The sequence below is a fragment of the Bubalus bubalis genome, chromosome 1, assembly GCF_019923935.1.
Source record: "Bubalus bubalis isolate 160015118507 breed Murrah chromosome 1, NDDB_SH_1, whole genome shotgun sequence".
Classification (NCBI taxonomy): Eukaryota; Metazoa; Chordata; class Mammalia; order Artiodactyla; family Bovidae; genus Bubalus; species Bubalus bubalis.
In genome coordinates this window covers 177,799,143-177,824,512 of record NC_059157.1, presented here as the reverse complement: position 1 = coordinate 177,824,512, position 25,370 = coordinate 177,799,143, and the positions used below count along the sequence as shown (strand labels likewise).

The window sequence follows — 25,370 nt, the reverse complement described above, 5'->3', positions numbered from 1 at the left end:
GAAGGGGAGAGGAAGAGGTCTAGAAAGAAGACTGTGGATTTTTATACACAGCAAGGTTAAACATTTCTCCTCATGGGCCTTGGCCACCATCAGTCCCATCTTTACCCTAACTGTTTGGAGGTAAACAAGTTGAAATTTGCAGAGGAGAACCTTCAGTCAAGAGTGTAATGGAGGAACAAACTTTGTAATAAATATGCTATACTTCTCACTAATATTTTGACTTGTAGCTCCCTGAGGGATGTAGATTTTCTTTAATTTGAAGACTTAAGGATAAAGCCTGGGTCCAGAATATAGGGATGTTTCCCCCAGGCCATTCCTACTGCTGTCCAGAATAGAAACATGCAGGGTAAGGCAGAGAGCACCACAAATTTAAGACTACAGAGTAGGACAGCTCCTCTCAGGAGGAAAAAAAAAAAATAAACTGAGGATAAATTCTAGATCCCCAGGCCTAAAATGGCAATAGGGGCATTAGTTCAGCCCTAACTCTTATTTACCTGGCTCTTTAAATGTCTCTGTATATGTCCAGAAGGAGCTGAAGGAAGAAGTGTGTTTTCTGCTACAGAGAAGAGAAACTGAAGGCTGCTTCTACAGGACCAGCACTAGGGGGCACCCGAGCAAAGTATACTGAGCTTGACCTGTGAGATTGCCAAAGAGGTTCAACTCTGGAAATTAGGGGAACAGAGGAAATACCCATCGGTAAAACCCAGTGGACTTCCATTTTAAATAAAGATCTAATCCTGATCTTGACACAGTCTTCTCATATACTTCATTTTATAGAATACTGTTCACTGTTAAGTTATAATTTGAATTTAAACTTCAAATATAACTACCATTCATAATCCCCCAAATGACAGTGTTCATGACGACAGAGAAAGAAGAAAAGTAAATTTTAGAAAGTATTCACTAAAGAGCAGTTTGGTAATGTGTATTAACCCTTAAAAGTATGTACAATCTTTGACCAAGCAATTCCATTTCCAAGAATGTAAGATGAAAAAATGCAAAACACAGAACAAGCTTTTGCACCAGAATGCCCATCACAGAATTTTATTACTTAAAATGTGTAAACAATCTAAATATCCAAGAAAGCAGTAAAATAAATTATAAGCTACACTATGTACTATCATGCATATGTTAAAATATTATCTGTAAACATTAAATACATGAAGAATGTTATGTTAATTGAAGAGACACAAAATTATAAATACATCATAATCTTAATAAGACTGAAAAGTATGTAAGAAAAAGTACTGAAAGAAAATACATCAAAATATTAACAGGTAGTAAGATTTGGAAATTTCATTTTATGTATATAGTTTTTATAATGGACACATAAGCAAGAAAGCTCAAATTTATGAAAACCATTCTACCTTATATTTTACACCAAAACCAAACATGCATAATTTATTAATTAAAAATATAAGTGACCTTTTCAGAGGTTTAAATGAATTTCTATAAATATAACAAAAATGAGCAGAGAAAAACAGCAGTCAGGTGGCCAGTTCCTCACTAAATAAATGGCTCATTCTATATTAACAGTTATTCAACAATAAAAAAAAAAAATTAATTCATGTAGTAAGACTTTCATATTACCTCTACAAAATCAATATTACAAATGTTAAATATATAGACCCAAAGGGTTTGCTGTATTACATTTAAATTTCGGGAAACAAATTAAAGGGGAGAAAAAAGGACAGAGAATTTCAGGTGCATCATTAGCAAAGTTTTCCATATACTTTAACTAAGCCACTGACATTAGAAACTGAGCCATTTAAAAATCATGGTAACTTCTCATTTAAATACTTTGAGGGATACAGAATGACCACAGAAAACTGCCATGTGTCATACTTTTTCAATATACAATGACAAATGATATTGTTCAGTAAGGAATCAACCAATGTGTCCTTAGAAAATTTGCTTTTAAAAAAACCAACTACAACAAAACTCCATAAAAAGTAGTTGTATTAAAAGCTTAATAATACAAGATTTTAAGAAGTAGTAACAGAAAGACAGTATGTTGAAATTCAGAGACTTGTGCTGTGTGATTTTAGACAACTCTCAATTTTTGTTAAGTATTAGGTTCCTTTTCTGTAAAAATGGGATTATAATATCCACTCTATAGGATAATTAAGCAGATTTAATTAAATTAGAATGTTTATATTAAAATGATTAATAACATGTAAAATACAAACAAGGTAAAAATAACAACGTCCCCTTATAGGTTTCATCAAATTATTTTCAAACTCCTTTATAGCTTTAATATTACACTTATAAACAACAAAAGAATGCTATAACAGCAAGTAAGATACAGAACATACTATGTACTTTTTTAGTATTCATCTAAGTCCAACAACTCAGTGAGTTATTTGTGATAAACCAAAACTTAAGATTAGAAGATGGAGAATAAAAAAATTTTCATAGTAGTAGTTTAAAAAAATTAATTTTTAAGATATTAATATGCACTTTAAATATCAACAACAAAAACAATCCCTCAAAAAGTATCAAAAGGTATAAATGGAAAAGTAAATTTCTCTCCTTATGCCTGCCCCCAAACAATTTCTACTTCCCAGAGGTAATCACTGTTAAGATTCTTGTATATTTATCCAAACATCTTCAGTATAGCAGTTTTTAACTTTAGCATAGGTTGTAGAATTCTAGAGCTAGAAAACATTGGCGACACACAACTATAAACTTCACAACAAAGTAATGTGAGACACAGATAAGTGATTTTTCAGTTGTTACTAGAATATGGAAAGCCCTTTACAACTGATAAAATGCTTTGATATAAATTATTTATTTTAAAATTATTTAAGTGACTTGACTCAAGGTTATTTTCATAACTTAATGATGTAGCCGAGTCTATACTTAGGAATTTGATATCTTACCAAGTGGGATGTTACTAATACAGATTCATGTATACAAAGTTTATGTACGTGACTCGTACATTTTCAAAGATATCCTATATTATATAGAGGATTAGAAAGTTTGACAATTCCTGATCTTGTGATTATTATAAATAAGAATCAAAAAGAAAAAAATATTAGCAATGGAAGATTAATTTTTCAAGTTTGTGTGTATCCTAAAGATTCATGTTTTATAAGGTTATCAATTTCAGCGAATCATTTTTAAACGACAGACACAACCAATACATGATTACTAAATATACTTTGGTTTACAGAAATTACCAACAACTTCAAAGTGAGAAGAAACATCCTGAGATACAGCTAAGTAAGGATAATTTCACATGTGATATAAATGCACACAAAACCAAAATGGAAATCAATGAACACTAAAGCATCTAAAAGGTGCTAGGGCACACTTTCTGGAATAAAGAAAACCAATGTTGGCTACAAAAATCTGCATTGGGCAATGAGAAAAACAAAATCAGTAGAATGACTAACGACAAAAAGGAAGCTATTTTCATTAGGAGAATATATGAGATGAAAATTAAACAGAAAGGCAAAGAATCTCAAAATAGCTCTGCTGCAACAGGATTAAAAAAAAAAAAAACTATTCTGGACTTCCCTGGTGGTCCAGTGGTTAAAATTCTGTGCTATCAATGCAGGGGGGCATGGGTTCGATCTCTGGTCGGGGTTAAAAAACAAAATATTCAAAGAAGGAGGTCCAAGAATAGATTCTTACTCTAGTTATAGAATTTAATTGTAAAGGGACAAAATTTAAATTAAATGAAGGAAATAACCACTAATTATGCTAAAGTTTTAGGCTAGCGTATATTTCAAATTTACTAAAATGCAGTTATCAACATTCAGTTAAAATACAAATAACTCAATCAAAATGATCTCAGTGGAAAACAATATAAAAGTCAAATAAAGTAAGTGAAAAATTCAAATAAACTAATTATGCATAACATATAAACTCTTGCTTTCAAATTTTAACTTACATATATACACTCTCCTTTAATCTTTTCATATAAAAGAATATTTCAAAAAACATGAAAATGTTATATAGTTTTAAAGTGGTTTTTGTTTCCAGTAAAAGAAGATTAACCTTGATTTTTGCTTTTCAAGACTAAAACTTTTAATAAAATAGAAAAAACCCAAAAAACCAACAAATATATTAACCTCCTTCTAACTGAAAATGAACAGAACTCCCAATTACTTCCAAAGGCACAGAAATCCTCCAATCATTCAACGGAAAAGACAAAAAGAAAAAAAATTCTTTCTCCTAGAAAAGAATACTCTGTATCAAGTAGTTGGTTCTATATGGAAATGTATAATTAACATTGTTACTGGTTAAATAGCTTCTGTTTTGTTAAGCTGAGGATATGTAAACATCAGAGTCTCTTTATTTGGTTCTTTATCAACTGTTTGCTCTCTGGGCATATGTTCAAGCCCCTTTGATTTCATAACACAATTGAAATATATTTATTTTGTATTTATGTCAGATAATTTCAATCTATAAAATATTTTTAGTCTGAATCTCTTCATGGTTTCTAGTCTTCTTTTTAGTAAAGTTGGCTTTTTAATATGAGCTCATTTTTCTTAAAACTCTGGAAAACTCTCTGAGGCAACTTCCTTCAGAAAGGATTTATATTTGATTCTCTTAGGTGCTTGGGGATACTACCATTATAGAACATAATCCAAATCTTATTTATTCCCTCATAAATGGAACTGGTATGAGTTTATTTCTAATTTACCCTTATGCTGGGAGTAGCTCTTTTTGGGATCCCAACTTTATCAAGGGACATGCTACTTACTAGACATTCCTCTTCAGGAGGGCTTTGGGACTTGTCTAGATTAGCAAATATCCTCAAGATTTTTCACTTTCATGCATTGGAGAAGGAAACGGCAACCCACTCCAGTATTCTCGCCTGGAGAATCCCAGGGACGGGGGAGCCTGGTGGGCTGCCGTCTATGGGGTCACACAGAGTTGGACATGACTGAAGCGACTTAGCAGCAGCAGCAGCAGCAGTACTGTGCTTGACTTTCTGGGATCTGAGTTTCACTAAGTTCTGGTTTGTATTTTCTCTTTGTTTTGCATGGTCATGAGTAAGTTAAAAATTAAAAAAAAAAAAATTTTATCCAATGATTTAAAATGTTCAGAAACAAGTTTGTTTAGTTTGGGCCCCAAGGTGCTATAATGCCAGAACTAAAACCTACACACTATTGTCTTTCAATATTATTCTCTTTCTTACAGCATATCACCTATCAAAGCTCTTCTGGTTTCAAGTACAGTTATTTCTTAAAGGAATTTAAACTTCATGTATACATACAACAACTCTGTGGCTATTGCTTGAAAAACTGTTTATCTTTCAAAGATGTAAAATATATATATATATATGTTTAGGATAAAACAAGAATTGATAACAATAATTATATATTTTATTAAAATTATAGTAATAAAAATAATATAATGAGTTAAGCAAGATCATTGTACTTTAGTAATAATCCTTCTGCCTACGGAAACTCTTACTTACTTTGGAAGGAGAACCATCAGTAATTTTCACCAACTGCCAAAGAATCGAGTAATGGGAACACTGCAGTGCCTGTACGACTATCTGTATCAAATAAAAAATTCAAACAAATGAGACATAATTTACGTTTGTACAATATTAAGAGAACAATATTTATCATAGTTTTTATCTTACAATAAAGTTTCAAGTCCAAATAGTTGTAGAATTAATAAGAATGCACAAAATAATATTTAGTTTAAAAAGACAAACCAACCAATCTAGAGAATACAGATATAATGTATCCCAATAAATATAGACCCCAATACACTATGCTTTAAACAAAAATGCATTGTCATGAATACTTTACTCGGTCAAATTTTTAAGAAGAGATTGAAGAAACTGTTTTATCCAAATGTTACACTTAAATGATTATTTAATTTGTTTAGAGTTTTTCATATGAAACGTAACACTCACACAGAAATGTGCATAAACATATATAAAACTTAATGACTGAAGTATATGAAGAAAATACTGTGACAGATTAGTGTTTGTTTGTAGATAAATGTGGATATTCTTTGATACAACACCAAATACTTCAATTTGCACTTGTGAGAGAAAGCAAATGACATCTTTCTCTTTTATGAAAATAGTTTGACCTTATGAGCCTGCCTTGGAAATCTCCCAGGCTCCCTGGACCACATTTTGAGAGTCTCTGCTCTGAGAACAGGATTGCTGGGTATGTGTGTATTTAACTTTACAGGAGATAGTACCAAATTTTTGTCCAAAGTGGCTATATCTAATATTCTTTGACAGGTCTTGTGGCTCTATGTTTTTATCTACATTTGATGTCATCACATGTTTTACATCAGGTGACTTTATTTTATGCATGAGTAGTATCTTAATGTGGTATTAATTTATATTTTTCTAATCAATGGAGATGAGCACCTTTTCATTTTTTATTAGCACTGAACCCTTATTCTGTAAAATATTTACCTATATATTTCAGCAAGGCAAACCAGGAGAGTTTAGGAAAATAAAAATTAAAAACATTAATAAAAAAGAAAACTTCATTTTGGATAGGGCTTTTATTAACATTTCTGTTTGAAAACATGATAGATCTCTACTGCAATAAAGCATATCAGATATAATACTCCATTATTATAGTGTCTCTATTATTTTCCCCTCTAGATAGACTAAAAATCATAAGAATGACTATATGTATAAGATAAATCAAAAGAGAGATCAGTAAGTGGACTGCTTCAGGAAGTAGAAATTTGATTGGTTTTACTTTAAAAAATTCAGGTTTCAGATCCAGTGCATCTTCTCAGCTCTGAAAATAACTCATCAGAATTAGAAGGATGACTGGTGCTGCTTTTCATACAATACTAATGAGATGTCAAGGTTTTATTAAACATGATAATTAAATGCCTGATTTATGTCAGAATGCTAGAAACAAGACTTACTGAAACACCGTCAACTTATGAACATTAGTGCTAAAGAAATCCTCTTACTACACTTAGAAGACACTCAATATGGTACACTTCTGGTCCTGAGACACCCTCTGATAACTTCTACCTTATAAAAAAATATTGAAGTGGTTTGTGTGATTTAAAACTTTTTCTTGAATTTGAAACTATCTGTATTGTTAGATTACTAGAAAAGTGATATACAAAAAAACATTAATCAATGGGAAATTAAGATATGGAAAAAAGTATTGTTGAAGATCTGCTTAATTTTGGTTATATCTATCCTAATCATTACAAATATTTCTTTTTATTCTACATTTCTATGACCTATATACTAGGAATTACTCAAAATGTATTTCAAAGTTGTACACAAGTTTCTTAGATTTAGAAGAGAGAAACAGGTCACTTCAATACCTATACAGCATCCCCATTTTAATTTTCAATACAATGGTATTCATTATATGTTTACTTCAGAAGGGCTCCACAGTATTATTTTAAAATAAAAAGCTCACTCTCATTGATTGGGAAACATTTTACTTTCTCACAGTTATAATTATGTAACAATGTAGTTGATCACACTTCAAAAGAAAATTCAGAACTCTTTCTTCCAGGCTTTACATTAGTCATATTGATTTTTATCTCCCATACTAGCAATGTTATCCTAAATCTGAAAGTCATTTTTATTTAGCAACTTCACCTTTTTGTAGTACAGGTAAAACAAGAAAGACAAGCAATTAAAAACTGAAAAAGCCAAATGATAATTCTAACCTAGGAGCAGGATAGCCCTTCTGCCTTTTCTTGACTAACACTGCTCTGACTCTGGAAAGGATCTTTTAATAATACCAAATAGATGGGGAAACAGTGGAAACAATGGCTGACTTTATTTTTGGGGGTTCCAAAATCACTGCAGATGGTGACTGCAGCCATGAAATTAAAAGACGCTTACTCCTCGGAAGGAAAGTTATGACCAACCTAGACAGCATATTAAAAAGCAGAGACCTTTGCCAACAAAGGTCCATTTAGTCAAGGTTATGGTTTTTCCAGTAGTCATGTATGGATGTGAGAGCTGGACTATAAAGAAGGCTGAGTGCCAAAGAATTGATGCTTTTGAACTGTGGTGTTGGAGAAGACTCTTGAGTGTCCCTTGGGCTGCAAGAAGATCCAACCATCCTAAAGGAAATCAGTCCTGAGTGTTCACTGGAAGGACTGATGCTGAAGCATCACTCTTAATACTTTGGCCACCTGATGTGAAGAGCTGATTCATTTGAAAAGACCCTGATGCTGGGAAAAACTGAAGGCAGGAGGAGAAGGGGACGACAGAAGATGAGTGGTTGGATGGCATCACCGACTCGATGGACGTGAGTTTGGGTAAATTCCGGGAGTTGGTGATGGAGGGAGGCCTGGCGTGCTGTGGTCCGTGGGGTCGCAGAGTCAGACACAACTGAGCGACTGAAGTGAACTGAACTGAGTAATACGAAGTATTAGTCTCCCGACTAAGAATTTCTTCCAACCCTACTCTTCTGACCTCATTTTTGCACAAGGTAATGATGTTCCCAGAAGGACACAGTAATGTATACTGCACACTTCTGGGCAAAAATTAGTTAAGAAGCAGGACTGCTTTCTTCATCCTTTCCTCCTCTACCTGCCAGCAGGATACTAACAATCCAGCAGACCATGGGTCTCTGAATGACTTGGCTGTGCAGTGACACCTACTTCCTGTAATTGTGCTTTATGGTTATGTAAGTGAGAAATTACTTTCTATTGTGTTAAGCCACTGAGATACTAAGATTATTATAGCAGCTAGTATTACCTTAGCCAACATAAAAATTCTTTTTTATTAGCCCTTTTAAAAAAAATAATTACTTTAATCTATTTAAAGGAGCTAGCTTTATCTTTGATTAGCAGATTGAATCAATGAGAATCATTCAACCTATAACTAATGATATATCTTGGAGATGAAGGTGAACTGTATTTATTACATGTAAGTTAAGACTAAGACAGAAAATCTTAGAAAGTTTAAAGTTTTGAAAAACTGCATTTGCCTGGAAAATAAAATCTGACAAGAAACTAATAATAGGAAAAATGATTATGACACTAAGAATGGGAAAAATGTTTATGTAATATATATGCATGTGTAGATATATATCATCTACATATACGGGACATGTTTAAAATTCTGAAAACCTGGGTGCACAGTTCTTGAGGCGCTAGCCTATGTTCCCCCTTTGCCTGGCAAAGTAATAAAATTCTGAAAATCCACATAATGACTGGGATAAACTAAGACTCTTACTTTTTTTCTGTTTGTAAGACACTTTAAGGGGAAGGATGATCAAATTTTTTTAGTGGACAAGTGCATGACAAAAGAATGAACTGAACTTAATACTAGTCTGCTTCTAATATCCAAAACTGTTTTTTTTTTTTTTAATTTATCATATTTAGACTTGGTTAACATGAATAAAAAGAACCTTTAAGGTAAAAATTAATAACCAACATGGTTTCATCAAAATGGATATAAGGCTGGCAAATAAGTACATGTAGACATGTTTAACATCATTAGCATTAAGAAAACATACATTAAAAAACACAGTGAAACACCAATGCATATCTACTCAGATGGCTAGAGTAAAAATTGCTGACGATATGAAGTGCTGATGAGAATTCAGAATAACTGGAACTTTAATACATCGCTGGCAGAAATGCAGAATGGTACAGTTACTCTAGAAAATGGTTTGGCAGTTTCTAATAAAGTTAAACATATACTTAACATAAAACCCTGCAACTGGGAATTTAGAGAAATGAAAATTTATGTTCAAACAAAAGACTACACAAATATTTACAGTGCTTTTTGGTGACAGCCAAAAGTTGAAAACAACCCAAATATTTTCAACTGAATGACTAAAAACAGTGATGCATAGGTTGGTGCAAAAGTAACTGCAGTTTTGCACTGCTGAACTTTGCCATTTGATACTGGAATACATTCTTAAATAAATGTGGTTATGTTGTACACCATTTTAATGCACATTTTTTGCTTTATGTTTTTTTGCTAAAGACTTATTACTTGCTGTTTATTTTAGACTAGGGAAATTATGTTACCCAAAAAGCAAATTCGATTTTTTTTAATTCGAGTTCAAAATGTGTTGTAAAGCAGCAAAGACAACTTGCAATGCCAACAATGCATGTGGCCCAGGAACTGCTAATGGACATACAGCATGTGGCAGTTCAAGAAGTTTCACAAAGGAGAATGAGGATGAGGAGTGCAGTGGCCGTCGGGAGTTGACAACGGCCAATTCAGAGGATCACTGAAGCTGATCCTCTTACAACTGCATGAGAAGTTGCCCAAGAACTCAACATCAACCATTCTATGGTCGTTTGGCATCTGAAGCAAACTGGAAAGGTTAAAAAGCTCCATAAATGGGTGCCTTATAAGCTGACTATAAATGTAAAAAAATCGTTGTTTTTAAGTGTTGTCTTCTCTTCTTTTATGCAACAATAAACCCTTTCTCTATTGGGACTCTGATGTGTTATGAAAAGTGGATTTTATATGACAACTGGCAACAGCCAGCTCAGTGGTTGGACCAAGAAGAAGCCCCAAAACACTTCCCAAAGCGAAACTTGCACCAAAAAGGGGTCATGGTCACTCTTTGGTGGTCTGCTACTAGTCTGATCCACGACAGTTTTCTGAATCCCAGCGATACCATTACATCTGAGAAGCATGCTCAGCAATGAACCGAAAACTGCAAGAATCGCAACTGGCAGTGGTCAATAGAATGGGCCCAATTCTTTTCCATGACAATATCCGACCACATGTCACACAATCAATGCTTCAAAAGTTGAACTAATTGGGCTACGCTGTTTTTCCTCATTTTCCATTTTCACCTGACCTCTAGCTAACCGACTACCACTTCTTCAAGCATCTCTATACCTTTTTGAAAGGAAAATGCTTCCACAACCAGCAGGAGGCAGAAAATGCTTTCCAAGAGTTCTTGAAACCCTGAAGCATGGATTTTTTATGCTACAGGAATAAACAAATTTATTTCTCATTGGCAAAAATGTGTTGATTGTAGTGGTCTCTATTTTGAATAATAAAGACTTGTTTGAGCCTAGCTATAATGATTACAAATTTATGGCTTGAAACCACAATTACTTTTTCACCAACATAATTATTTACACAATGGACTAACAATGAGCAGTAAAAACAAACCAACTACTGACTCACACAACAACCTGATTTAATCTGAAAGGCTATTATGCTCAGGGTTTACACTATAAAATTTCATTTATTTGGAAATTCCAGAAAGACAAAACTATAGTGATACAAAACAGATGAGTGATTTCCAGCAGTCCTATGTAGGGGGTGCAAGCATATGACTGTGATGGGATAATATGAAGTTTTGGGGATGATGAAACTGTTCTGCATCCCGACTGTGGTGGTAACCACATAAATCTATACATATGTTAAAATTCTTCACATAGGAAGGAAGACAAGTCAGTTTTACTGCATAACAATGAGTAAGAATCAATGTGGCAAAAAGTAGAGTTTACAGTAATATTTTTGAGTGAATGCAAGAAAAGCACAAACATGGAAGCAAATCATAGTGTTATAAAGTGACAAAAATTATTTAATAAAAAGGAGAGATTCCTAAATCCTACATGTGTTTTGGGAATGAGAGATCATCCACTGTTGTATTACCAATATGCATACTATATAAATTTTTTTTAAATTGTAAGCTTGAAAAACTCAAGCAAAATATTCAAACAATAAAAGGGCTCAGTAGTAAAGAATCTGCCTGCCAATGCAGGAGACATGAGTTTGATCCCTGTTTCGGGAAGATTCCACATACGGAGGAGTAACTAAGCCCTTGCACATAACTACTGAGCCAGAGCTCCAGAGCCCAGGAACCACAGCTACTGAAGGCTGTGCATTCTAGGTCTATGGTCTATTTTAAGTGAAGTAAATGAACTGAGATTCTTTTTTTTTTTTTTGGGCATATGGATATCCAGCCATTTTAGCATCACTTGTGAAAAGATCATCCTTTCTCCAAAGAACTGCTTTGACACCTTTTTCAAAAATCAATTGACCATATATGTGTGGGTCTATCTCTGGATTCTCTATACTGTTCCTTTGATTTATTTATGTCTATGGGGTCACACAGAGTTGGACATGACTGAAGCGACTTAGCAGCAGCAGCATCCTCTCTTCAATGTCACACTAAAACTTTTTGTAGTCTTGAAATCAAGTAGAGTGAATCTTCTTCATTCATTTTTAAAACATTCTTTTGGTTATTTTATTTCCTCTCCATATAAATTTTAGTATCAAGTTGTCACTTTCTACAAAAAAATTTTGCTGAGATTTTAACTGAAATTGTGCTAAATCTAAGATCAGTTTGGGGAGAATTGACATTTAAACAACACAGAGCTTTGTAATTCACAAACCCAATAAATCTTCATTCATTAAAATCTTCTTTGATTTCTATCATTAGTGTTTTATAGTTTTCAGTATACATACCCTGCACATATTTTGTTGGATTTATACCTAAGCATTTTTCGTCTTTTGGTGCTATTGTAAATGGCACATATTTCTAAAGTTTCATTTGCCAGTGTTTATTACTAAACAACTGGCTTTTACACATTGTAGTTTGTATCAATTCCATACCCTTATCTTGCCCCTCCCCCATACCTTACCCTACTGGTCTTAAACGGCTGGTTTTTAAACTTAAAAAGCAGAAAGTATATTGGTAAAATTTACAACAATATAATTTGTTTTTCTTTTTATTGAAGTATAGTTGATTTACAAAGTTGTGTTAGTCTCAGGTATGCAGCAAAGCGATTCAGTAATACATACATATGTGTATGTGTGTGTGTGTGTGTGTGTGTGTGTGTGTGTACACAGATTTTTCAGATTCTTTTCCCTATAGGTTATTATGAAATACTGAGTATAGTTCCCTGTACTTTACAGAAGGTCCTTGTTGGTTATCTGTTTTATACATAGTACTGTGTATATGTTAATCCCTAACTCCTAAATTATCTACCCCCTAAAAATTATGTTTTGTGACCACTACAAATCTCTAGTTTTCCACTGAGAAAGCCACTGTTAAAGTCATTGTTAATTTCTTATGTATCATTCCAGAAATAGTCTGTCAATCAAAAGGAACATGTATATATAAATCTTATCATCGTTTTAAATTTACATTGTTCTGTTCCTTGCCTTTTTCATAAAATTTCTTCTCACAGAGAATATTATAGAACAAATAATATCAACCCCACTCTTTTAATTATGACTACAAAGTATTACACAGAGTCAAAACAGTCCTTCCATAGATAACCAGTTTTCTGTTCCTGGACATTTAAAATTATTTTAAGTTTTAAATTTTTATAAGTAATTTTGCAATGAATATCTTTGTTCCTATGTCCAAGTACATACCTGTAGTCTAAATTCCTCAAATTACTAAAGCTCAATGAAAGGTATGTCCACTTTTAATTTTGATAGAGACTGACAAATAACCTTCCAAAAGGATCACACTAATTTTTTCTCAGAACGGTATTTGAAAGTATGTCAGTATTACAAACAACAACAACAACAAAAAAACAACTCTATAACGTTTTCTGACACACACATATAGTTGAAAATTACTGGAATAGAACCTAGACTGGACAGAGGATGAAACTCAGGTTACTAAGACAAAATAGGCAGCTACTACTATGATCTGCAAGAGAAGATATGAAGGATGAAACTAAGGAAATGGCAGTAGGGCTATCAGAATGATGACAGGAAGAGATATTAAGGAGGTAGAATTTTTAAAAAGATCAAAAGTCTCTTGAGGTTAAACACTGCTTACAAGATACCCTTATACCTCCAGAACCTGACACTCAAAACACATTTTTGGTCAATAAGGACCACAGAATTAAGAAGATGTGTGTGGAAGGGTCGTGAAGATGTTCCAAAAAGTTCTGATATGGCATGCCCAAAGAATAGTAAGAAGTTGGTAAGTGAAAACATTTTTATGCCCAGTCAATGAAATAAGTATGTAGTCTTTCAAGGAAAGCATGACTTCTAGAGAAAACAAGGTCCCATTATTTATATAATAAGCCTTATTATAATCATAAGCAATAACTTAACTAAAATTAAACTTAACCCCATATACTATGTTATGTCTAAAGAAATATGTTGAGGGCTTCCCTGGTGGCTCAGTGGTAAAGAATCCACCTACCAATGCAGGAGACAAGTTTGATCCCTGTTTCAGGAAAATCCCACATGTGCAGGAGCAACTAAGCCCATGCACATAACCATTGAGTCTGTGCTCAAGAGTCTAGGAACTGCAACTACCGAAACCTTCTAGAAACTCATAAAGCCTGTGCTCTGCAAGAAGAGAATCCACCACAATGAAAAGCCCATGCACTGCAACTAGAGAGCAGCTCCCTCCCACTCACTGCAAATACAGAAGCCTGTGCAGCAATGAAGATTCAGCATAGCCAAAATTTAAAAAAAAAAGAAAAAAAAAACAAGAAAGAAAGGTGTTGATTTTCAGTTCACAATGATAAAGTATCAGCATCTAATCTCTCCCCATAATTCTCACTAGAACAATACAAAAGAAGTTCAGAAAAAATATAAAAATGCAAAATAATAAGAGTTTGACATGGGACAAACATCAGAAGGCATGGGATACTATAAATAGTAGTAGCAAACTAGCAGTAGAAAATTTGAAAATACAACGAAAAGAATTTAAAAGTTTGGTTTAAGAAGGTATGAAGCAGTTATGAGGCTTTGGGGAAGTTAATGTCTATTTGCTTCAGTTTAATAATCAATAAAATGAGAATAACGATGTATATTCCATAGGGTTGTCAGGAGGCTTCAACAAATGTATGCATATAAAGACTTAAAATAGTACATGGTACATAATAAACACAAAACTAAAATTTTCTATTACTGATGGCTTGACAGATCCAAAGTTACTGACATGATTAACTTCCTTTTTTATATGTTTAATCACACTATTGTTATATAGCAAATATTTACCAAAATAATTTATGAATTTTTCTTTATTGGCTTTCAATTTGTAGAATATGGTAAGATAATTCTTGGAATTATGTATTAAAGCAGAATTTTAACATTTAATTTTTCTTAGATGTTGCCTAAGAGGAGTTTTAGATAACTTACAGACATACTAACAAGAAATACAAAACAGGATAAGAATTTAAATATTTAATTTTATTTTGCCTTCATTTTTTTTACCAAAAAAAAAAAAGTATGAATACTACAATAAATTCTGAAACGCACATTCTATACAAGCTAATGACTACTGTGTCAAGGAGTTGCAGTAACTCTCATGTTTTCCATAGGTTAAGAATTCATTAGCATAGGGGGGCCTAAACAGACCTTGGGACATATTTTTGAGCCGGAAAGTATGTTAATGCCCAAAAAGATATTTAAAGCACACAGGAGCAGGCTGGAAAGAAATTCTGTCTGGCTAAATCTATGACAATTTGAGCACCAAAATAAATAACCATAGTACTGTTTTAACCAGATGAACAGAATAGGAATAAAACAGGAAACTATAAGTCCATTATGCTACTAAATTTTTAAAAATAAATTTAAAATTGAAAAAGGTAAATTAATGAACTAACACATAAGTAAATAACTATTGGGAGTAAGGAAAAGCTCTTTCTTACAATGGAGGGCCAACAAATAAATATAAAATAAAAGAAAATCACCACTTAAGCTATCATTTTGTGACTATCATAGTAATAAACGAGTCAGGCAAAATCATAAATGAATGCTCAAATTATTATGTCAAAGTTTGATAGGAAACAGGATTATATACAGTCTTAAGGAATCTTCCCACAGATTACTTATGCATTAAAAAAGAACATGGCAACTCTACACAGGAGTTATTTGGCAGACCTCACTTACTAAAGTGATCAAAATTAATTATTACCAATACTGAACAAACTGACATCATGTGCTTCCTGATGTGATTCACTGAAAACAGAGTATCATTTATGTAGCATTCCTGCCAAGAATGCATAATCTAAATCTAAACATGTAGATCACACAAAACTAAATGGAGAACATTCTATAAAATAACTGGTCTGTACTCTTCAAAATGTCATAAAAGACAAGCCAGAATGACCATTCAGATTTAAAGAAGACCAAAAAAAACACCAAAGATATTACAAAAATGTAATGCATTATTATGACTTGGATCCAGGGCTAGAGAAAAATTCTAGAGTATTATAAATATTTATTTTTAACATGCATATTATTATATGGGGAGAAGAGAGAAAGAGGGAGACAGCAAGTGCAAACGTGAGTGTGCAACTATGGGAAACAGCTGATTAACTGAAGGAAACAAGTTAATTTTTTTATTATAACTTTTTTTATAATTCAACTTTAAAAACGTATTTTATGAACAGCTAGATTTTTTAAAATTTGGTTTTACATATTCTACTGTAATAGTTAAAATAGCACTGAAATGAGATCATGGAAAGAGAAAGGAAAAAAAGAATTCAGTTAATCTCAAAGAGTGGGACTGTAAAACTTCTCATTGAAATGGTTACCATAGAAAATGAACAGTCAACCATAAAAGAACAATACAGTTCCACGAAACAGCTGGTAAATAAATTTTAATCTATCTTCAAAATGTTAAGCATAACTGAGGTTTAATAATAGTACACACTGTGGTAGTTTTTTTATATGTATTTTGGATTCTGAAAGGAATAGAACTGGAATCTAAAAAAGCAAGCTTGCATGGCAATGGCTGCACACTCCAGTATTCTTGCCTGGAGAATTTCATGGACAGAATGGACAGAATCTCATGGACAGAAGAGCCTGGCGAGCTACAGTTATGGGGTCGCAAACAGCTGGACACAACTAAGTGACTAACACTTCTACTTTTTTTTTTTTCATGGTCCTATGAAGAAATGACTGAATTCACGTTTTGGATGTTCAATACTGGGTATCTAAAGAGATGTTTCTAAGAGCTGTTAAATGCTACATAATTTCTAATTGCTAAAATGAATAAGAGTACAATCTAGTAATGATGTACTCAAAATGCATACACATGATTAGAGTTTAAAGAATGTGTCTAAGAAGTTAACAAAGCTAAAGCAAATGTCACATAAATATGTTCTTTTACTCAAAGAAATTAAAATAAGATGGGGTAAATAATGCATATGTAGTACAAATAAATAACAGAAAACCAGCATAATCACCAAAAAATATTGTGAGACTATAACAAGTGACGTCTAAAACAAAAAATGATAATGATTATAAAGCAATTATCATTAATTATAAATAAATTTTAAAAAGACCACTGAGAAATTATGGTATTGAGAATTAAAAATAAATTTAGATATAGTTATAATCTCCAGATAAAACAGCAAAGTGCTATTCCTATTCTCTTCTTGAGGAAAATAAGTAGACCAAAAAAAGATTATCTTAACTCTATCATTTCAACTCTGAAGCACAGCTTAGAGTATCAGTGAATTGCCTTTAGGCTATTGAAAAGTTTGAGATAAAAACAGGATGCAAGTTGGAAGAGTCAACAATAAATGAAGAACAAACAAGGGGTCAAATATTCAACATTTCTGCACAAACTGTAATGAAACATCTAAAACAATCAAGGACATTTATTATTAACAGTGCCTACAAAGTGGAGATCAAAGACAACTTAAGAGTTAATCATAGCAATAATAAAGCATGGTTTCTGCAATTAAGTTTTAACGTGAATTAATAATTGTTACATCTATTGACATTCTTATTGCTTTAGTATAATGAAGTGTCATCTAAGAATTCCATATTACCAAAACAGGAATGGATGAACTCACCCTTAAACATCATCTGTACCTAACCACAGGGATAGTATTAATATTTTGGTCTATATGAATGAGTGTCTGCAATGTACAAAATAACTCTTACTTAACAACAGATTGTTACTGTTAATTAGCAATAATTATAATTGCTAATTAATAACTCACAACTTAATTCTCATATAGAAGTATTATATTCTTAATTCTCTGTATGATAACTGACAGAATCTCTTTCAGACTAGAGACACTTTTTCACTCCAACTTACATATAAATACAAAAAAGTCTAAAATCTGCTAAAAGCCTCTAAACTTATTTAACTATGATTCTTCCACGAAAACTAAGCCATATCTAAGGCTTACTCTTATCAATACCTAGAACAGTGCCTGAAACACGCATGATCAGAAATTTTCATTATATTACATTGATCAAGTTTTGAAATTGCTTCTAGATTAATTAATGGTATTTTCCCTAAAAGAGTAACAATACTTACTTCAAAATTAATTATTCATATTAAACTTCTGCTATATTATAGCAAACTTTTTCTATTTTTTTCTGTTCAAATCTGAAGGTAAAATACACCTATCTGTAACACTCAATCACTAAGGTGATAATTCTCAACGGAGGTGGCTGCATTTAAGAGTTGTCAACTATGTTTCCATGAAAGGCTTTTGATAATCCTACATGATCTCAGAAAAGCTTAGCTTTCTAAAATGACACAGAAGGACTTTGCTGGTGGTCCAGTGGGTAAGACTTTGTGTTCCCAATGCAGGAGGGCTGTGTTTGATCCCTGGTTGGTAAACTAAATCCCATATGCATCCTGCAATGGAGTTGCAAGCTGCAACTAAGACCCAGCACAGCCAAAATAAATAAGCAAATAAATAAATAAAACGACATGGAAGGAATAATGATAAACTCCTACCTGTTCTGGCATAGCTCCATGTTCAATTCCAGTCTTCAATAATCTGTAGCAATTACCAAATAGATCCCATTTTGTGAGATCATGAGCGCTAAAATAAACAAAGATGCATTAACTTTATTCTAGAGTGGAGGAAAGTTTAAATTTGTTGAGCTCAGTTTCAATGGGGGAAAATAACATAATCTCATTTTCCAGTAGAAGTGTAAAAGTTCCATAAGGAAATGTTCAAGTCTCCAAACTTAGAAGGAAAAAGAGAAAGAGGGCGAGAGACAAAGAGAGAGAGAGAGAAAAGAAAAAAAGAGGGAAGAGGGGAATGAGAGGGAGAGAAGAGGACAGAGGTGGGTAGAGAAACAGAGTAGACGCTGATATTAGGAATTCATTAAGAGAAGTCAATAATAATAAAACTTCATATGTTTAAGTTACCATTCTTTCTAGTATATTTTAAAGCATATTTAAACAAATTCATTTATAATATCAAAGTATAAATACATGCATATTTTTGAAAGAGATCTGTAATCATCACAAGATGGAGATAACAAAAGACATGAAAGAAAAAGTCAGGGTAAGGGAAATACAGCACAGTTCAAAAACTTTAGTGCAGCTGTCTATATGGGCTGAGGACTTCTGAATGAGGTAAGACTGACACTAAATTCTCATGAGCTCTACTACTAAAAACAGTATGATTACTGGCTGTCAACTTTTATTTTCAAGTATCAAAATATTTTCTTGAAAAGGATTTTTGACACTGGTTGTCAACTTTTATTTTCAGATGTCAAAATATTTTTTCAGATATGAGTCTGTTTCTCCATGGAATTCCAAAAATGTACTTGTGTATATAGAAAAGGCTTAGATTTTAGACAATGCTTTTGACATAACTCTGAAGTATTCATTAAAGTAAGAGCTATACCTAAATATTCTTTTTCACAACAAAATTTTACTTCCCCCTCTTTATGGAGAAGATAAGCATGTCTCATTACAAGGGATATGTAAAGTAGAATTTGAAAATGATACCTATTTCACTGATCTGAACCTTTTTTCCTTACTCAAATCCAACTGTTTTGTCTACACAGTAAGAACACAATAATAAACAGACAAACAAGAACAATTCAGGGAAAAAAGCATATGGAAATAACTTTTATGGCTTTTGTCAAATTGTGATTCTTATTTAGCAAGCTTTCTAAGATCTATGAACTGAAAATTATACCTACAAAACTCTAGCTTACAGAATAAGCCCATCTAATTTGTTAATAAAACTAATTATCTTCAAGTTTTTACAGTGTAGAGTGTATATTCACCATGCTGAAAGATAAATCTTACTCCGTAAGTAATCAAATAACACAAAATTTATCCTGAGAAACTCTGAATAATAAAAATATTTACATCTCAATATTTCTCTAAAATTTCCCATTGTTACACAGATGTTAAACATTACAATCAGTTTGTTTTATGTTAACTAATATAGGATATTCACTAAATCTACTTTAAATAAAATGACATACTTGTGAAAAGAGGTTAACCGCTTTAATGTAGAAAGAACATTGTAAATATCATCATCATCAGCTTCTTCTCCCTATAAACAGAAAGCAGATAGAACCTCACTACCATAAATTTACTCATCCCCAAATTCACATGAAAGTGTATTAATACATACCATATAAAGAAAAATTCTTTTAAATTATACAAAAAGTACACATTCACTGTTGGTAAATGAGAAAGTACAAATAAGCAAAATACCAGAAAATAAACAACACCTGTAAGTCCAAAACCCAGAGATGACCACTTTTGCATTTTAAACAATGTCATAAACATGACTTTGTACCCTTTTCAGATTAATACCTTAGGATAAATTCCTTGCAATGCGGAGTGGAAGGATATATACTTTAAAGATTTTAATGGTTATTTCAAACATTTTACTGACTGTCACTTACATGTGTAACTGCAAAATCACAATGAAAATTTTAAAACAGGTTAAAAAATTAAAAGTTAAAATTAAAAATAGGGGAAAATTGATTAAAGAGATTAAAAAGAAATCCTATGAGCCTGGGTGTCAGGACATACAAAGCTGTGGGAATTCCAGGTTGCCTTATATAGATTGAAGGAAGACGGCAAGACCCAGGAATCACAGAAATAATCATAAAAGTAACCAGTTGGAGGTGCTTGCTGCTTTCCTAGGCACACCACTGGTGAGCAGCCATTCTTTATTAGCACACTTTATTTTCATGTTCTATTCACTAGTACATCACAATAGTTCAGTAATATTAAAATGCAAATTAGATTCCAGGAATAGAAAATGAAATAAACATGAGCTTAAAAAGCTGGCCTTAAAAAGATTTTCCTTAAAAGTAAAAAACAAAAAAATCTGCCCGTTATGAAACGGGTTTTTTAAAATAAAAATAAAGTGTAACTAAGGCTGATCTTTATAAAATGAACTGCAATAATACTACCAAGCTGTGAAACCGTTAGAGAATTCTACTAAATTTCATTTTTAAAATGGAAAAATTTACAAACTCAGCTACCTTGAATAATTATTAGCCAAAATTATTATATGTATACATTAACTTTAAAACCAACCTCTTGCAATAGATCTTCCACAGAATGATTGAATCGATCTACAAACTCATCAATCAGTTGGCTTCGTGCTATGTCAACTCTGTTCTGGATGGTATACTCTTCACTGCATAAAATGCTATAGGTTTTACTGCAGGCTTCCAGAACATCTGATTCTACATGTTTCTCCACAACAAATTTAATCTGTTTTAATAAAGCGTCTAGATGCTGCAGAGGAAAAAAACTATGATATTTAGATTAATAACAAAAAACAAAACTAAGCATCTGTCACATAATAAGCCTATAAATTACATGAAAATAAAATAATCCAGGTAATAAAACAGACTATAATAGTAGAATTTCAATTTTACAGTTTCTTACCTTTTCCATTCTACCTGTGCTATAAATTTCTAGATCAAAATACTGTGGGATTTGTAGCAAGTTTGCTACCTTCTCTGCATCTGCAGAATACTAGAAGAAGAAGCAAAGAAAAAGATGTAACTACTTTAATAGTATAGTGTAGTAAAGCAAATTTGGTGGCATACTATCACAAAACTGAAAATGGAAACTGTACCTTTGACAGCAACATCGGCAGTGTAATAATAAAATGCTCAGTCAATTTGTTTCTATCATCAATTTGAGTTTTCCTTTCTTTGGCAGTTAGCACCTAGAAATAAATTTAAATGTGTAAAGAATAAGTGTCATGTACTAATTTATAAATCTAGACTGTTACAAAGATGATGAAGCACTGGCAGATAATATAACAGAATTTGCAGAAAAGCTTAACAAACAACTAAAATAAATGTATCTAGTTTTACTCAAATTACTAATAAACATGTACTCTTCCTTTATTAAATAGCTACTTATTTTAGATAAATTATTACTTGTTTAGATCAAAACAAAAACATTTCTAAAAAACCAGTTACAATATTTGAGACAGAGGGGTATAGCCTGTGGTCACTGAGCAGACTAGAGCCCTTCACCTTAACCTGTACTCAATTAAATTAAACCACAGGTGGTTCCAAAAATAAAACATTAAAATGCAGGCTCAGTGAGGATAATTACTTTCCCAAAGTATTCTGCAGTTTGAAGGAATATGCCACCATAATTTTGAATGATTTTACAGGACAGAAACATTCCAATATAAATTGCTATTTTATAAATGTAAACCTCAATGTCTGATAACATATGAAAGAACAGGACGTCCTATTTAATTGTTCTTTCAGGGGCTTTATTGCTTTTCAATAAAATCATGGCATCCGGTCCCATCACTTCACGGCAATTAGATGGGGAAACAACGTAAATAATGACAGACTTTACTTTCTTGGGCTCCAAAATCACTGCAGATGGTGACTGCAGCCATGAAAATGAAAGACGCTTGCTCCTTGGAAGAAAAGCTATGACAAACCTAAGCAGTGTATTAAAAAGCAGAGACATTTCTTTGCCAAGAAAGGTCCGTATAGTCAAAGGTATGGTTTATCCAGTAGTCATGTATGGATGTGAGAGTTAGACCAAAAAGAAGGCTGAGCATCCAAGAATTGATGCTTTTGAACTGTGGTGCTGGAGAACTCTTGAGAGTCCCTTGCACAGACAGCAAGGAGATCAAACCAGTCAATCTTAAAGGAAATCAACCTTTTGTATTCAATGGAAGACTGATGCTGAAGCTGAAGCTGAAGCTCTAATACTTTGGCCACCTGATGTGAAGAGCAGACTTATTAGAAAAGACCAATGCTGGGAAAGACTGAAGGCAGGAGGAGAAGGGGACAATAGTGGATGAGGTGGTTGGATGGCATCACCGACTCAATGGACATGAGTTTGAGAAAGATCCAGGAGATGGTGAAGGACAGGGAACCCTGGCGTGCTACAGTCCATGGGGTTGCAAAGAGTTGGACACAACTGAGCAATTGAACAATTGTTCTTCAACCTCTTAAAACATAAACATTTTGGAATGATCTACCACAAAGTGTCAAGCTTGGTTTTGCACAAAATAATTAAAGGGGCTACATATAAAATGAAATGTATATGTATATAGAAATGTATTTAGAATATTGAGAAGTCTTGAAATTCATTAGACAATGAAGGTCTAAGGACATTGATTTTAGGGTAATAGCTATCATCAATTAAATGGTCATTGTGTCAGGCACTCTGTGTACATGAATTTATTTAATCCTCACAGAATCTTCGATGGGAGAGCAAAAATGGCATAATACCTATGAAGGGGAATTTGAAAATATCCAACAAAACCGTACACACTTTTTTTCTTTGCCCCAGGTATCTTACTTTAGCAACCTACCCCACCAACAAACTTGGTACAAATATGAAATGATACAGGATTATTCACCTCACATTATTTCTAGCAAAAGACTGGCAACAACCAAAAAGACTCTCAATAGTATATCTGCAAAACGAATCCTATTCAGACATAAGAAAATACAAAAAATCTGCAAGTAAAGTTATGTAGTAATACCCAGGATATACTGTTAAATGAAAATATAAGGTACAGAACACCATATATAATATGCTATCTTTTATAGGAGATAGGAGATTGAAAGGGAAGAGGATGGAGAATAAAAGTACATGCACCTGTATTTGTGCATGCATTTATCTATATTTGCAAAATGAAACACTGAAGGAGAGATAAAAAAATAAATAAAATTGGATACAGGTAGAAACGGAGTATAGAGGGAAGGATTTAAAAGACTTCTCTAAACATTCTGATTTTTTAACAAAGTAAATTTTTTATGTATTTCCAAAAAATAAAGATGCAAAACAAAATCAAAGAGGTAAAAACTCTGTTATGCTAAATTTAAGTCAGAAATATTAATATGAATGCATGATTTAAGCACTATATATATATGTATTTCTTAGCTCTGTATACTAATGGTGCCTAGCAGAAATGATAACCAATTGACAATGAGTATTCTTAGTGAATCACAACAAACTGTGGAAAATTCTTCAAGACATGGGAATACCAGACCACCTGACCTGCCTCCTGAGAAACCTGTATGCAGGTCAAGAAGCAACAGTTTGAACTGGACATGGAACAACAGACTGGCTCCAAATCGGGAAAGGAATACGTCAAGGCTGTATTATTGTCACCCTGCTTATTTAACTTATATGCCGAGTACACCATGAGAAATGCTTGACTGGATGAAGCACAAGCTGGAATCAAGATTGCCAGGAGAAATATCAATAATCTCAGATATGCAGATGACACCACCCTTATGGCAGAAAGTGAAGAACTAAAGAGCCTCTTGATGAAAGTGAAAGAGGAGAGTGAAAAAGCTGGCTTAAAAAAAAAAAAAAAGAAAAGAAAAAGCTGGCTTAAAACTCAACATTCAGAAAACAAAGATCATGGCATCCGGTCCCATCACTTCATGGCAAATAGATGGGGAAACAGTGGAAACAGTGGCTGACTTTACTTTTCTGGGCTCCAAAATCACTGCAGATGGTGACTGCAGCCATGAAATTAAAAGACACTTGCTCCTTGGAAGAAAAGCTATGACCAACCTAGACAGCATATTAAAAAGCAGAGACATTACTTTGCCAACAAAGGTCCATCTGGTCAAAGCTATGGTTTTTCCAGTAGTCACGTATGGATGTGAGAGTTGGACTATAAAGAAGGCTGAGTGCCGAAGAATTGATGCTTTTGAACTATGGTGTTGGAGAAGACTCTTTAGAGTCCCTTGGACTGCAAGGAGGTCCAACCAGTCCATCCTAAAGGAAATCAACCCTGAATATTCATTGGAAGGACTGATGCTGAAACTCCAATACTTTGGCCACCTGATGCGAAGAACTGACTCATTTGAAAAGACCCTGATGCTGGGGAAGATTGAAGGCGGGATGAGAAGGGGATGACCAAGGATGAGATGGTTGGATGGCATCACCGACTCAATGGACATGAATTTGAGTAAACTCTGAGAGTTGGTGATGGACGGGGAGGACTGGCGTGCTGCAGTCCAAGGGGAGGCCTGGCGTGCTGCAGTCCATGGGGTCGCAAAGCGTCGGACATGACTGAGCGACTGAACTGAACTGATCTTTATTGACAAGATTTTGATTTTTACATATCACTCTCTATCAAAAGGAACTAGTGCTCATGGGAGATTCCTGTTCTAGGGCAATGTAGCCTACAGCGTGGGTCCCCAAGACTATTGGTCTCCTAGTATTCATGCCCTTAATAGAATTTCTTCCAAAAATGAATAAGGCTGACACGTGTAACCTAAA

General features: G+C 33.2%; 1 protein-coding gene across 3 annotated transcripts in view; it reads right to left on the bottom strand.

The window, feature by feature from the left end:
- The window catches only part of STAG1 (stromal antigen 1), a 507,863-nt gene that overhangs the window by 36,573 nt on the left and 445,920 nt on the right, over nt 1-25,370 (bottom strand). For all 3 annotated transcript variants that reach the window (XM_025291338.2, XM_044946850.1, XM_025291345.2), the window contains 6 exons: nt 21,721-21,813; nt 21,528-21,617; nt 21,171-21,374; nt 20,099-20,169; nt 18,603-18,690; nt 5,435-5,515 (listed from right to left, as the gene is read on the bottom strand). In XM_025291338.2, the coding sequence (XP_025147123.1) occupies nt 5,435-5,515; nt 18,603-18,690; nt 20,099-20,169; nt 21,171-21,374; nt 21,528-21,617; nt 21,721-21,813 (627 nt within the window). The remainder of the gene's footprint in view (nt 1-5,434; nt 5,516-18,602; nt 18,691-20,098; nt 20,170-21,170; nt 21,375-21,527; nt 21,618-21,720; nt 21,814-25,370) is intronic.